This window comes from Musa acuminata, chromosome BXJ1-11, assembly GCF_036884655.1.
Source record: "Musa acuminata AAA Group cultivar baxijiao chromosome BXJ1-11, Cavendish_Baxijiao_AAA, whole genome shotgun sequence".
Lineage (NCBI taxonomy): Eukaryota > Viridiplantae > Streptophyta > Magnoliopsida > Zingiberales > Musaceae > Musa > Musa acuminata.
In genome coordinates this window covers 2,504,610-2,519,545 of record NC_088337.1, presented here as the reverse complement: position 1 = coordinate 2,519,545, position 14,936 = coordinate 2,504,610, and the positions used below count along the sequence as shown (strand labels likewise).

The 14,936-nt window shown below is 44.3% G+C and overlaps 2 protein-coding genes and 1 pseudogene across 3 annotated transcripts; all 3 read right to left on the bottom strand.

Moving 5' to 3' along the window:
* Positions 1-1,316: 1,316 nt before the first annotated feature.
* On the bottom strand, positions 1,317-6,157 carry LOC135596845 (probable pectin methyltransferase QUA3; annotated as a pseudogene). Its single transcript, XR_010481055.1, has 7 exons — positions 5,718-6,157; positions 4,477-4,681; positions 4,181-4,391; positions 3,823-4,083; positions 3,331-3,702; positions 2,948-3,040; positions 1,317-1,803 (listed from the first exon to the last, which is right to left on the bottom strand). The product of XR_010481055.1 is annotated as a probable pectin methyltransferase QUA3 (transcript).
* Positions 6,158-6,361: 204 nt separating this feature from the next.
* LOC103970298 (protein IQ-DOMAIN 22-like) lies at positions 6,362-8,991 on the bottom strand. The gene is made up of 4 exons (XM_009384020.3): positions 8,408-8,991; positions 7,517-7,711; positions 7,342-7,419; positions 6,362-7,264 (listed from the first exon to the last, which is right to left on the bottom strand). The coding sequence occupies exons 1-4, from the start codon at positions 8,840-8,842 to the stop codon at positions 6,575-6,577; spliced, it is 1,398 nt and encodes a 465-aa protein (XP_009382295.2). The 5' UTR covers positions 8,843-8,991; the 3' UTR covers positions 6,362-6,574.
* Positions 8,992-11,223: 2,232 nt separating this feature from the next.
* On the bottom strand, positions 11,224-14,024 carry LOC108951733 (uncharacterized). Its single transcript, XM_065088593.1, has 3 exons — positions 13,586-14,024; positions 11,683-12,067; positions 11,224-11,592 (listed from the first exon to the last, which is right to left on the bottom strand). The coding sequence occupies exons 1-3, from the start codon at positions 13,852-13,854 to the stop codon at positions 11,497-11,499; spliced, it is 750 nt and encodes a 249-aa protein (XP_064944665.1). The 5' UTR covers positions 13,855-14,024; the 3' UTR covers positions 11,224-11,496.
* Positions 14,025-14,936: the final 912 nt, after the last annotated feature.

The following is a 14,936-nucleotide window of genomic DNA, read 5'->3' as shown; positions in this document are numbered from 1 at the left end:
ATTGTTTCATGCACTAATACTTATTTTGGTGTTTAGGAGTTGGAAGGGGTTTTAGAAAAACTCTGTTGGAGTTCTCTCTTAAATTCTGTATCTCTTGGATGCTTACTTGAATGGTGAGTCTTTTATTTTTCAATTCTGTAATAAAATTTAGGTGGTGAACTTTCTGTATCTTTTTGTGATTTTAAATTTGATGATGAACTATTTTTTGATCTTATTAAAGTATTACCGTAAGTTCGTTCATTTTTTATCCGAAAAACTCATTTAAATAATTAACTGTCTTTCAAAACTCATTCTATGTTACCCCTCGGCATCAACCACATCATCATCCATTCAATTGGCTTAAAAGGGAAATGAGAAAGAATGTGAATCCCAACTCGAAGTGTATTCCACACGGTAACATTGCGTGCCTCCGTCCACAGGAAAGCACAGCAGTCATGGAAGCCATTGCATTGCATGCAGAGCCGCTGACCGTCGTAGTTAGTGTGTGCGTTTGCAGGATCTGACCATTTTCCATGACGTGCAGCCACCGAAGCTTGCTTCGAGGAAGAAGGCGTTTCTGCGATGGATGTGCAAAGGAATCGAATTGGCCCCAAGTGGGGAGGTGGGGTGGATGGATAAGCTTACAGTGATCCGATCGAGGAGCTCGACGTGGACAGAAAAATAAGTCTACCTCAAGACAAAACGAGGAGGAAGATGAGTTGAATCCAATTCCAATGGCGGCTCCTCTTCACTCCTCATTTTCACTCCTATATCAAAGATCAATTAGATTAATTAATAAAAATACTATTATTATTGACTTGGATTTAAGAAAATTTAAATCAACAGTTCAAGTTTATCGAGTTAATAAGTCGATTATCTGACCAGTTTGGTTAATACATGACATCATAATAAATCTAAGTGAAAAAGTTTGAGGGTCAATCGAGTCTAAAATGATGTAATACCGTACTGTATCGATGTTTCGAGATTGGCTCGGTACGGTACGATACCATGTACCGCTTGGTACACTAGGACATACCGAGCGATACACCAAGACGTACCGAATGATTTTAAATATTTCTTCCTCTTACTGTAGCACGTTCCGTCTGGTAACGGACGATCCACGTACCGGTATACCGTCGGACCGGTATGTATCACCCATATCGGACGATACTATTCGAAATTGCATACCATAATTTAGATCATAATCTCTTATCCTCTCTTTTTTTTAATCTAAACTTTCAAAATTTAGATGACACCATCGAAGTAATCTTCAAAATGTTATCAACATGCTATTATTGCAAACATGATATGGTGGATGAACAATAAGGAAGAACAAATTGTCCAATGCAAACTGGGTAATTACACTTTAACCGAAACAAGTTTGACAACTTGCATAATGACAATCCCTTGAAATTGAAGGGGAAAAAATGAATATAATTTGAATTGCTACTTGGATCATCATATAGTATGGATATAATAAAAATAGGATCTAACTGATCTAATCACGTTTCCTTAGGGCCCTACTGATACAGTTGATTTTTCATTCTCACCGACACAAAATAAAACAAAGGAAAAAAAAAAACCCCCAACAATTCAGCATGTCAATGGGAGGTTGCAGGCAACATCCAAAATGTTTTGGTTGCCACAAGAATTTTCTCGCTATCACCTGATTCTGGCTCACTCTTGTGCACCTGAATTGTCCACCGGATCACATGGGCGATGCGTGCTACTCTGTCTATGACTTCTGGTGTGTCCCGCACCACAGCAGTTCCTTGTGGCCGCAACATGCGGTCCATCTCCACCATCAGATCGACCAGGCTACACCTGTGACGAGTGAATAACAATACAACGAGTCATGGTCATTAAACTTAGACAGGGTTCGGAAAACCGAAATTACCATTTGTTGTTTAATGGTGCTATTGGAGATGCGAAATAGCATTACACCCAAAAATAATGTTCATATTTATTGTTTAATACTGCTGTGCAACTTGATTTTGGAAAACGGATACAAGAATTACTACTGAAATTCCAAAATGCAAACCATACATCAAAGTACAAAAGGGCAGCCATGCTGGCCATTGACCATTCGGTTCATGCAAAAAAAGAAAAAAAAAGGATGAACTTCCAATATTCTAGAACTTCGTATAGATGTTTTCTTGTCATAAAAATGTTCAAATTATAAAAATGAGTGAGTCTAAATTTCAATTGCCAGAGTCGTTTTGGCAGACATCAAGAGGAACATGAAAGTATTGGTATCTAGATCATTATTAATCAATGAATATAAACAAGGATATGAGCATCATTAACATAGCCATATGAAGTATCTTTTTATTTATTCTAAACAGATAGTAGTAAAAATATGATATTAGCACAATTATTCATTCTTAACAAATAGCAAAAGATGGGGGGTACATAACGAAGTTCTACGTCAAAGTGAATTTAGAATGTTATGATTTACTAAAAAAAGTGAATAAATACCGATAGTTTAATCAGACTTAATAATTTTTGTCAAACTTCATGCCTAGACACACATGCTCCATGATTTGGAACAGTCTAGAGTATGTTTGCAAGTGCATACCAACTTGAGCAAAGGGAAAAATGTCAAGATCCTTGTTTCTATTTCCTATTCAAGTTTATCAGATCCAGTTATCTGTCTTGAGAAAAAGGTAGACATCTGGACCAAACACTAAAGTAATCACACGAATCTGTATCCATGACCTTGGTTACCAGATAGGTATCCTTCAGGAATCCGTCTGCTTAACTTGCTCCATCCAGAATCAGGTCTGATTCGATCAGATTATATTAAGCCTCTTTACAACCTAGTAATAAATAGATAGTGCGAAGCTCAAAAACTCCAGCTGGTGAGTTGTGAGTTACGGCAATGATGGATGAGTTCTTCAGTGTCCGATAATTCAAGTCCATCAACTTGTAGTAAATATTACTAAATATTAAGATAATCACCACATACCTGTCGTTGTCAGATGTATCTCTTATCAAGGAGTTAATTCCTGCCACATGAATGAGATCATAGGTTCTCGGGTAAGTAGAGAAAGCCTCACACCTATCATCACAAATATAACATTATTAACACTCCAAATGTGGACATTAGACTGATGTGCTCAATATATCATCAGTTCATGACAATGCCAAAAACGAAGAGGATTTCCAAGAAGAGAAGCTAAAAGTAAGAAAGCTTGAACTCTTAATCGACAAATTCCTGTCCATGTAAATGTTCCATGCCAACATTGCTAGTTCATCTAAGAAAAATTATTGGGATATAAACTCTGATATTAATTGAAGAAATATTGATACAATTTACTGGGGCAGGGTATCAGTGTCTTGAAAGCTTACCAGTCATGATATAATCCAATAATACCTCTATCATAAATAATATCAAGAGTTAGCAGATTTTGAGCAGGTACGGCATTCATGACCCATACTGGATCAGAACTTAATGCTGCTGCAAAGCCTCCAATAAACGCATTCATATCCATAACATTGTGTATGCGTGGATTCCCTAGCTCCACACCAAGGGATTTCTTATAGTATACAACTCTTCTTGCCCAAAGTTGTGTGTCAGCCTCAAACATATCAATCCCATTTTTCATTAATGAGACCCTTGCAGGAGTTTTGGACAGCCTCTGTGGCCATTCAGGGATGGCACCAATAGATATTTCTTCTGAAAGAGGGACTTTAGTGATGCACTTCCTTAATTTAAAATACCTAGAAGAAAAAGTTGCCAATAAGTAATATGCAATTTATATTTTAAAGGTGATCAGCAGCAGGAAATCTGCCTATGGGTTACTCTATATAGATGAAGAAGAAACTTCTCATAAAGTTTACCATGCTTCATTTGGTCATCATTGTCACTGCAGCGATCAAGCCTAAAATTGTTTAGGTTAGGGAGACAAGAAGCACCAGAAGGCTTCTTCCAGATTGCTGTGTTACCATCCACAGTAATAAGCTTGTAACATAAGGCATGAACCATCGCCTGGAGATCAGCCCACTCCTTGTCCTGATTAGTCCATTGCACAGGTGGACCAGATATTACTAGATATCCTTCTGGTCGAAGTAAACGATCCACTTCAACAAGATAAGTTCCATCTACATTCCATTAGATTAAATAGACTTAGATGAATTAGAACTCTAAATTGTGGGTCCAAGCAATTGAATAAAAAAACATGAAAACAAGAAATCTCACAGTGAACAGTAAAGGGAATCAAGCATCGAGAACAATGAACAAGGTCAAACGAAGATGCAGGAAATGGCAGTCGCCGGGTGCCCAGCATGGCTACAAATGCAGGAATCCCTCTTTCTAATGCGAATTGAATTTGAGATTTATGCGAATCCCTGGGAGCAAATGAAAGTGTCATGATATCCTCCTTGAGCAGGAAGCCTCCAAAGCTGGCCACCTACATGAAGTTTCAAGCTAAATTCTGACAGGAAAAAAAGCACACTAGAAGGAGATTCATAACTTCAAGAGTGATAATCTCCTGCCCCACATCCCATATCCAGAGCGGTCCTCACAAGGCCTTTGTTTAAAGGGATAAACTGGCCAAGCTTTTCGATGTAATTTATGGCCCCATCTGGGAACATAGTACCACCACCTGGAAAAATTGAAGTATGGCCCCTCTTCCTTCATCCAGCCCTGATGACCTTTCCTCTCTGCAATTTTATTATATGGCATGTTATCATGCCATATCTGCATGCATATTAGAAATCACACGTATTATTCCTGATCAGATAGATTGTGAGGCATCGTCAAAACCAGACAAGTTTCATGCAACAATTTTGACCTCTTTTAGCATTCTTGAGATTTCTTCTCAGTGACCATATCACAACCACTCAATTTCAACAAAATCTTCACAGTTTTGGAAACACCGTTCAATGAGTATATAGCCATAATGGCACATGGGCTTCTTGCACAGATCTTGATCAAGCAACACCTTTTTCTTTCTTCCCCTAAAAGATTATCATAACCACTGAAAACCTAATGTGTTGAAGCTGTCTTTGGTCAATATTTGTTCAAGAAGTCATCTCATGACATATTTACTACTGCACCTTCCGATTCATAGTTGGCATATCTACAACTATCTCAGAAATGAAGTCACCTGGCAGATGTGGTTCATGCAGCAATTCAACAAATAGTTGACATTAATTACCATAAAACTGCGAAAACTTCCGATTTTCTTATCAACAGTTAATCTTTCTCTTTTTTCCTTTTAGCATTGTCAACATTTCAGGGGCAATTTCGACCACATATTCCTGGCTAGCATGGATTCACAACTACAATCTGGGTGACAGCCATGGCTCTCCTGGGAGAAAATAATTGTAAATGCACCTAGAGAGATGATTTGCTTGATGATTAGCAAGAAATATGGTTAGTTCATCTAATTGAGAACTTTAATCGAACTCTTTGATGTTAATATGGGCGACATGGAGATACTGCTCGCTAAGGTAGGCAAAATAGGCTAAAATTCAATCATAAACTAATTTCTACATGTAAATAGGAAAGAAAATAACATCATCTCATAGAATTCCATTCCAAAGATCTTAATATATGTCTCTCTCTGATACACTCCACTAAACAGCTAGCTGTCGACGGATGCTTTACTGACATCAATTTTCCATAGGTATCCTCAATCACCAGATCCGAATTATAACAGTCAACGAACACAATAATTCTCAACATCAGCAAGCAACGAAGTAGAGGAATCAGAAGTAAAGGGCGAAGGTACCTTGTGGAGGCTCTCCGGCCACGGAACCGAACCGGAATCCGGTACCCTTTGGGCGGGGGCACGAGGCAGAGCGGCGTCTCCCCCGGCAGCGGACAATGCCGCTCGCGGTAGAAGTTCATCTCCCTGCTGAGTTGGTTGTTGCGGCGGGGATCCTCGCACGGCATGTTGTCGACCTCCTCGGCCGGGCAGGAGTCGATAGCGAAAGGGGACGCAGTCGGGGAGTCGAGGAGGGCGACGATGCGCTCTCGCTGGCGGGAACCGGCGGCGGAGCGGGCAAGGGCGCGGCGGCCGGAAGCGGCGAGGGAATCGCCAAGGGAGGTGACGATGAGCACGAGTAGGACGAAGACAGCGGTGAATAAGGCGGCGGATACGAGGTCGAGGACCCCCCACCGCGGCCTCCCCGGCCAACGCCGGCCCTGCGGGACGTTCACGTGGGCCATTCCCCCGCCGGAGCCTATCGGATACACGATCCGATCGAACCCGGCCCGAAGAAATAGCCAAGTAGGGTGGAAATCGAGACACGCAAAGAACGAACCGAGCATGGAATGCACGTGCACATGCGACATCCTGTCACGTGCGTATGCAGGTGCGTCCCACACAACGTGGTTGAGCCACCCATGTAGATAACGTAGTGCAGCCGGCAGTCACCCACCAACGCCAGTCAATTCTCCATCATGGCGCCTACAAAGTTTGTTCTTTGACTCGATTGACTTATCAGCACAACTTACCATTAATATAAGCCCACACAGAGTACAAGACACAAAGCTAAACATTACATCGCTGGCCTGATCTCATCAGACACCAAAAGGAAGACGAAGTTAACCCCCTAAGAACACACCCACGGTTTAAGCTCATCATCAGATTCCTAGGGGCATCCCCAAGCTATCCAACCTGCCCGCTCCTGCGTAAGCGCTGTTCGCGAGCTTGGCGTGCAGAGCTGATGACCTCTGGAGTGAGCCGGAGCCGGACTTCTCGTTCTCAGGCCTCTGCTTTGGCGCGCTCTGAGACCGCGCTTTCGCTCTGGAAGATTCCGTGTTCGCCATGTAGTTCGGGTAGTCTGCGGATCCATCGAACAGGCTCCGAGCGCACTCGTTCTTCGATGGCGTGAAGCAACCCTTCCGCGCGTCTCCGCGTCGGGATGAGGTGTAGAGGAACTGTGGGCTTGCACCGAAGTCCACGGACTCGAAAGGGAACCTCATGGAGCTCAGGCATCGCTGCATGGCGACGGAGGGTGGGCTACGAACTGACTGTTGAAGGGTTGAGAAGTCCTTTAATGGTGAGTCTTGAACTGCGGTAAAGCTATGGCTCTTTCGATCCGGGGTCAAGGTGGAGCAAGCGCACTGATGGTGGTTGTTCCTCTCGTGAGTGAGTTGTGTCTTCGCAGGGTCTTCTACTTCCAGGATCTTAGAACTCCTCTCGTCATCCATCGATGCAGAGCTTCCTGCTTTTTTGGCGGCGGCTTCTCGGCTGTTCCAATACCTTTCCTCCATCCATCGATGGAACATGTTCCATGCAGCGATGTTTCCGGCGTTGTTCGAGGGGTTTCTCTGCAGAAGAAAGCAGCATGAAGCGATGATTCCCGCAGCCCCTTCACTAGTCTTCAAGAAGCACAACTGAGAGTTACCTTGAGAGCGCAAGACCTATCAGAATTTGAAGCATTTGCTCGAACAGTTCGTTCATATTTCTCGGGAGTCGGAGGTCCCTAACGCAAGAAACGTGATGGAATGATCAACAGGAAATGAGGTTTCGGTTTCCTGACGTGAATGAAAGTACACGAAGAGATAAGCGAGAAGACATACAGCACGTGGAGGAGGGCACTTGTCAGCGCTGCTCCTCTCGGAGCGAAGGGCTCGGCAGGCACGAGCTCGAGCCTGGACTCTCACCAGTGCCTCCATGCACCGCAGAGTCTGTGCAGCCTGTTTCCTAACGATGTTGCCTCTCACCAAAGCCTGGAGCTTCACCAGCCCTCTTAACGCTCTCAGCGCTCTCCTTGCCTTCATAATACCAATACCATCAACAACTCCTCACTAAACAGAGAAAACGATGAACTAAATGAAAGTGGACGACGGAAGGTTAAGGGAATTCTCGATATGTGGTCCATGGAATTCATGGCGTTGAGTGACCATGTCTAACACGAGAACAACCCTTCTACATGTGGACACTTCATAGGAACCGAACAAAAGCAAAAGCACAAACCACCAAAGAATGAGAGAAGAAGAAAGGGAGGCTATGAATCCAAGTGTGGTGGTAGCCATTACCGCTGCGACATGCTACTATTAATGCAACAGCTAAGATGACGGAGCACCATCAATGAACCAAGAGAGAGAAAGAGAGGAAGTAATTGATGGGAACAACAACAAAGAAAGGAATGGGAAAGGCAGAGGCCAAAAGAATCCTCTTTTAAGGAGGACAAGGCATAAAATATGAATCGTTAGCTCGATTCATATTAGTTCATATATATACTTGAACAGATAACACGTTGAGGAAGAAGGTGAAGAAAAATGATATGAAAAAGAAGATAATTTTCTCGTAGAATTGTATCAAATTTCTAACTTTCTGGAAGAAGGAAAATTTTCTGAAGTTCCAATTGTTGGGAAACGTTCTCAATTGAAGCTTTCAGTAACTTGCTGCAATCTGTGATTGATGACGACAGAGGAGGGGAGGAAAAGAAGGGGAGAAGGATAGCTAACCAGATAACCCCGCAGTGCAGACTGGATCTTGACCGCCGCCCACTCCTCCCGCTTTCCGCCTGCGAGCCCCACCACAGTCAGCCGGCTGCTCGTCAACCTTGCCACCACGGCCACCGCCTGCGCCGCGGCCATGGTGGCCTTCGCCGCTGCCGCGGTCGCTGCTGCGACCGCGACGGCCCGCTCGTTCTGCCGCCCCTCGGCCACCATGACGTACGACCTCGGTGTCTCCCTGTACGACCCCTTCCGCTCCTCGGAGACCGCCGGCGACGCCTCCAGCGGCGTCGGCGGAGGCGGTTCTCCCCTCCGTAGCTCTTTCTCGCGGAACGACTTCACGAAGCCCCATCTCCGTTTATCCTTCTGTTCCAGCGGTGGCTCGCGGGGATCAGCCTTCTTCCTGGGAAGGAGCCCCCGGAGCCACCTCGCGGTTCGCCCCATACACTCACCGCCGGCCCGCCGGTCGTGGTGAGTCGAGCCCTCCGGTTACGGCCCTCATGCCCGCTGTAATCTAAGAGAAGGTCTACCAAGGAGCAAAGGAGAAAGCCAAGCAAACAATAAGGCTTGGAAGAGAAGGAAAAGAAGACTAGGAGTGTAAGGCGACGAAGCGTGTCATGACTCGCACTTATATGACCCCCTCTCTCTCTCTCTCTCTGTTGTTGTGGTCGTGGTGGTTCCAAAACCCATATTGAAAGCGTTCCCATGTGAAAGTACTGGAATGGCCCTTCTTCCACCACCACCCCCTCGGCCGCTGTGTTGGCCGTACCACTCGGTGCTGCTCATCTTCCACGCCTTCGGCTTCACGTGAGCAGACTCTACAGTGACGACAGTGGCTTCACCTGCCGTTGGATCTGTGATCTGAGGCTTCGCCCTCTGCATGCATGCGTGAAGTCGAGCGTCTCATTAACGCTTTGCATTCGTGCAGCTTCTTCCGGTTATGGGACTACGCAACTTTGGTGCTGATGGCAGGGAGGGAAAGGCGTGGGTGGGTGGGGAGAGGCGAGCATCTTATTGGCTATTCGCTTTTGTTCTGCTTCTTCTTCCCCTTCTGGATATAAAAGGACGCATCTTTCGATGGAGAGAAGGGCAGTGAATGGTGGGGAGATGGTGTGTTTGTCTCGGTCCCTCCTCGTCGAACTGACGGCCAGTTGCGTCGGTGACTGCCCGGACGCAGATCGACGACGGAAGGACGAGAGGTGTCTTTTTTTTTTTTGCCAAAGTAGTAGTGCCTTAAAACTATATTAAGGGGTGAAAAGAGGATGAAGTGCTTTACTCTATATATATATATATAACCCCTCTTTACTATTTACAATCTTATTTTAAAATTTTCAAATATTTGAAATATCTTATTTCTCTCCTTTTTTTTTTTTTTTACCCTTGTACTCTTCTTCCTCCTCCTCAACTAGGATACACAATCTTGATGGGTCACAATCTTATTGTTTCTATCATCAAGATCTATCCCTACGGCTCCATTTTTGCCTCTGCCTCTAACAATAAGACTCTTCCGCAAGTGGTTCACTGTCATCTTCTCACTCCTTGCTGTCCAACCATGAGGAGGGCATCTTCGATCTCTCATTCTCCTTCGACGTTATTTTGCTTCGTATTTGATGATCGCACTATTTAGATCGTGCATTTTATTGTCAGGATCAATTGGATGATAGAGAGCATAGGCTTAGGCGACAATCGGCAATAAGAAACATGTTAGAGGATGACGATTAACAGCAAAATATGGTGGGAGCCTCAGCGACGACGATAGGGTGAGCAGGTTGCTGACAAAGGAGAATGTTTTGTTACGTATATTGTTGCCTTGATAACGTTGATCGTCGGGTCCACACGGCTTCATTCAGTTTCGAAGGCGTAAGCTTGTCCTAGGGGTCCATGGGGGGTCACGAGAGGAGGTTGGAGCAAACCCGACTAACAGTGATCCTGTGGTGTTGCTTATTTGCTAGAGGTAGATTTGGTGTCATCTCAAGGTGCACCTTAGCCTCGTCGATGTCCTTGCACAAATGGTGGTTGTCGAGGGGATATTCTCGACCGACCCCTCGATAGTAAAGTTAATTGGGAGATGAAACATGATAGAGAAGTCTCTCCGTTTAGGCTTTGGGGGCTGACTTTTATACATAAGCGACCAATAGAGTGAGGCCAACGACTGATCAAGGTGCCTCTTACGTCCTCCAGGGGCTCATTTATATCGACGATTGATGGGTACACCTCTGTGGGTGACGTTAGGGAAGAACGATTGCGAGGGTACCATTTGTTAGGGTTGAAGCATGTTTGGGATGACAGGGGATGGTTCCCTGCACTAAACGTCCTGAAAGAGGAAAAATGAGAACTGGGCTGCGCCACCTCGAATTAATGCCCTTTGCCATCGGACCTACGAGCCTTTCTATAATCAAGGACAGGTCACTCGCGACAAGTGACCCAAAAAAGAGAAAATGAGGGATGTGCTTTGGTATGAGAGATTAATGCATAATTCGACTGGCTCGTGCGACCTTCTCAGAGACCTTGATGGGCAAGGACCGGTGGGTTGTGCTCCTGTCGACGACCGCATGGGAGGGGCACAGGTTCTTCCGCATACGTCATCGCCTAAGTGACAATCCTAGACTGGATGAGTCAGTAGTGTAACGCTTACATCATTACTTTCGCTATCAACATCCTTGAAATTGCATTATGTTTTGGAGGGAAGTCGAGTATAGTAGCAACAGAGGTGTTCGATGAATTGCGTTTCACATTGTTCTCCTTTCTCTGAACTCCAAGTTTGGAGTTGACCTGTGCAGCCTGCTGTCACTCTTTACACCAAGTCAAAAGAAATCACCAAAAGAGATAGCAAAAAGTCCGGCTTATAGTGATACAACAACGTCGACGCTCATGTTTACAGGCGATGATAACAGGGAACAACGCAAAACTACTACTTGTCTGCACCGAGTGAAGCGCATCACATCTCTGCAAGCTTTTAGGAGTTGTCCTCAATGCCCCTCTTCCGCGCATGCATTATTAGAACTCTTTCCGGTGCCTGTAAGCATTCGAATTCTGTGTAATGACTGCTTGCACGTAACACCTTCGAGAAGGGGCAGGAAATGGAGCTTGCAACTTACTTACAATTCCTTCTTTCCGCTCTCATCGCCAACTTGGCAACTCTCGTCGAGCTCATTGTCACCGCACGCGCGGTTCCGCGAGAAGACCTTCGAGGCCTGTTTGATCGATGTCGGCAATGAGAAGGACAGAGAGCTAAAGAAGAAGAAGAAGAAGAAGAAGCACAAGCAATTCGAAGAAATCTGCACCAGATTGGAGACGGACGACGCGATGGGAGGCGGCCGCCGCCACCGGACTCGCTTGCACGTTCTTGCCGGACCATGAGCTTGATCTTGGTTTCCACGCAGCATCTCCGAGCAGTTTTCGTCGAGCAACGCGGCGTCGCTTGAGACGGTGATTACGCCGACGAAATCGTCGTCTTCGTACAGTGGGCTCTTGGTCACCATCGCCATGAACATCTCGCCTGACTTCTTCACGAAGGCAAGCTGACCCGACCATGACTGGCCTCGGTGCAGTCGGTCCATGATCTTTCCCAGGTATGGAATTTTTTCTTCGTTCATCAGCAAATCTCCGACCCTTTTGCCGAGGGCTTCATCCTCCAACCATCCATATAGATTTTCCGCTGATTGATTCCTGTTCATGGGAGAAGAAACTCTTAATTCTACGACCAGCTAAAGGGAATCAAAATCCGAGTTTAAGTTGTTGGGTGAAAATGGAGAATATTATCGATCAATCATCATCGTAGACGCAAAAATTGTTCTTTATCGATTTATCCAACACGAGTCTAAAATAAATATTTAGTTGTCTCCACCCTTACCAATCTAATAATATTAAGTTGTAATAATATTCTATAAAATATACCAATAATATTCTATAAAACATTTAATCCCTAAGTTACTATATATAAAAGCTCATTCTTCACATAATTAAGAGGTTATTTTTTTTATCTAGACGTTGGAGGTATCAGATCGAAAAATCGCTCCGAACATCGATCTTTATATAGTTCGCACATCGAGAGCTCAATATTTTCACCTTGGAGACAGTTCGAATAATTCTATACACAAATGTTTCAATCATATTGACCTGACCCGTTACATCTAAATTTTTTTTTTGTCAAAGTAGTACAAAAACACATCAATCTTTAAGAAGTTCGTCTTTAAATCCCGACAATAAATTAACAGTAATTTTTCTTCACAAAACTGAATTTTGTTTCTAACTCCATGGATTCACCTTTGAATTCCTAATGGTTTAGTTTAATGAGAGAAAAAAGCACCCACCTGTATAATATCAACACAAATAATTTTTTTTTCTATTCATTCTTGTAATAAATTGTTTTGACAATTCTTAGTCATCATCATCACGAGGACCAAAAATCTTTTTTTTATAATGATAAAACATAATATAAATTTTGTTAGGAGAAAAATAAAACCAAAACTAAAAGATAAATGTAGAGATCAACAAATATAAAAATATATCAACTTACCCTATTTATATTTATGAAAAAAAAATAAATTATTGATTATACGAGATAAATTTCAAGATTTTTAATTTAAATTTATTTATATATCCTCTTAGGTAAATCCTAAAACCAAAAGAATTTAGACCTTTTCTCTTATCCTTTTTAGAAATAAATATTAGAGAACACCCAAGGCAAGTGTATTCAAAATAATCCTCATATTTTTCCTACCAAACCTTAGAGAATCAAATTCTAATTTTTTTTATCCTCTAGGATATTAGAATAATAAATTTGAAGCTGAGTCACAATTATGATTTCCTACTTGGGTGAGATGGTTCATCAGCATCTCATAATAATCATGAAGACAACTACACCCATCTGAGGGCATCCCATCCCCAGATGGGATTGCTTCGTCCCTCCTCAAAATCACTAGTGTCAGCTCTTGTCCTGGGAAGCCTTGTTCCCGAATGTGATATAGACGTGGGGAGGATAACTATTGCTTAGCTTGAGACTACGAACATGAGAGGATACCGAAGGTAGGAAGAAGAAAGTAGTTCAGTCAAATAAGCAGGCAATTCCAGTCTTAACACCCATAGGACCAAACACACAATACATCAGAAGTCTTCTTCTCGTCTGGAACTGATAATAAACACCCTTAAAACAGGGTAGAGTATATATGAGAGAGAGCAACGGACCAGAAGATGATTTCGCCAGTGTGGGGGCGAAAGATGTGCAGGGCGTGGCCGACGTGTTGGAGGACGCTGCGGTAGCGACCGTGGGCGAAGTTGCCTGGAAGAAACGGATCGGCATCGGCATCGGCATCGCCATCTTCCCTTCGTCGCATCCCATGGCCATGACCTTCACTTCCTTCCCCAAGCATCCACTGCAGCTGATCCCTCAGGTTCGCCTGGCTCACCTCCAGGTCATGGAACCTCTTCACCAAGTCCTCCATGGAGCCACCCATGGATGAGTTCGTTCAGGAGCTCCGAGGCGGCGGTATGTCTTGGAACATAAAGACAGCATGAGACGTGATCAGAATGGCGCCGGCTCTGCTGCTTCGTCGTGCCATCTGTCTTTGTCGTTTGAAGCACACACGTCTTTCGAAATCCCGGAGACCCAAGTTTTCATCCTCGCTCCTTTTTCTCGTCCCGATGCCTTACGTCGACGCCGTAATATTATTATCTTGCCGGTCGGTGTTTAAGGTGTTACAAAGTGGCTGGGGGAAACAGCTTTACAACGCCGCCAATGCTTGGCCGACACGACGGCCTGTCAGTCCACTTCTTTTATTATGGGGGGTGGGGGGGATCGACAGCCTATTACCGCCCGCAGAGCTCGTGGAAAATAATAAACGGACATATTGTATGACTGCAAGAACAGATGACGGAGACATATATTAAAACCTTTGTATGATGAGATTGAGAAGGAAGAAGAATTGAAGAGCTTATTCCTATATATATCAAGTTCCTTTGAAATGGACTCAGATGTGGTGTGACCAAGTCCGGACAGGGATATAGGTGGCAGCCGTAGACCCAACTACGGGACGAAGGGGTGGCTGCGCGCTTCCCGAAGTGACTCTTTCTTCGCTTCGACCTTCCACGGGGTTCGTCCACATACGGCTCCCTTTCAACGAGGCAGCCGTGGGGAATTGCGCCCTGGCACTTGTGGAAGCTTACCAACAAAAGGTAACATCTTCCCCCGTCCACACACTCACTGGCCTCATCTCGGGTTACCTCGGCATTCACCGGAAACCACCGTGGAAGGAAGTACAACCATCCTATCTATGTTGGCGAAGCTTTCTCTCCACCGCTAAATTTATGTCACCCGATTCCGGTAAGATTATCGAACAGCTAATGAAGTCTGCCTCTGCCACTGCCGAATACTGTGACGAGTGGCTGCAAGCGACCTATCATTCCTAAGAGCTAAAATTTCGGGTGGAAGCTTTTGGCACCGTCCTCTCCCGGAAACTGATAGCTCGTAGAGACTAGATATTGAAATTGTTTTGTCTTATGTCTTTCGTATAAAGTGGAGGCTGAATTTATTGGATCA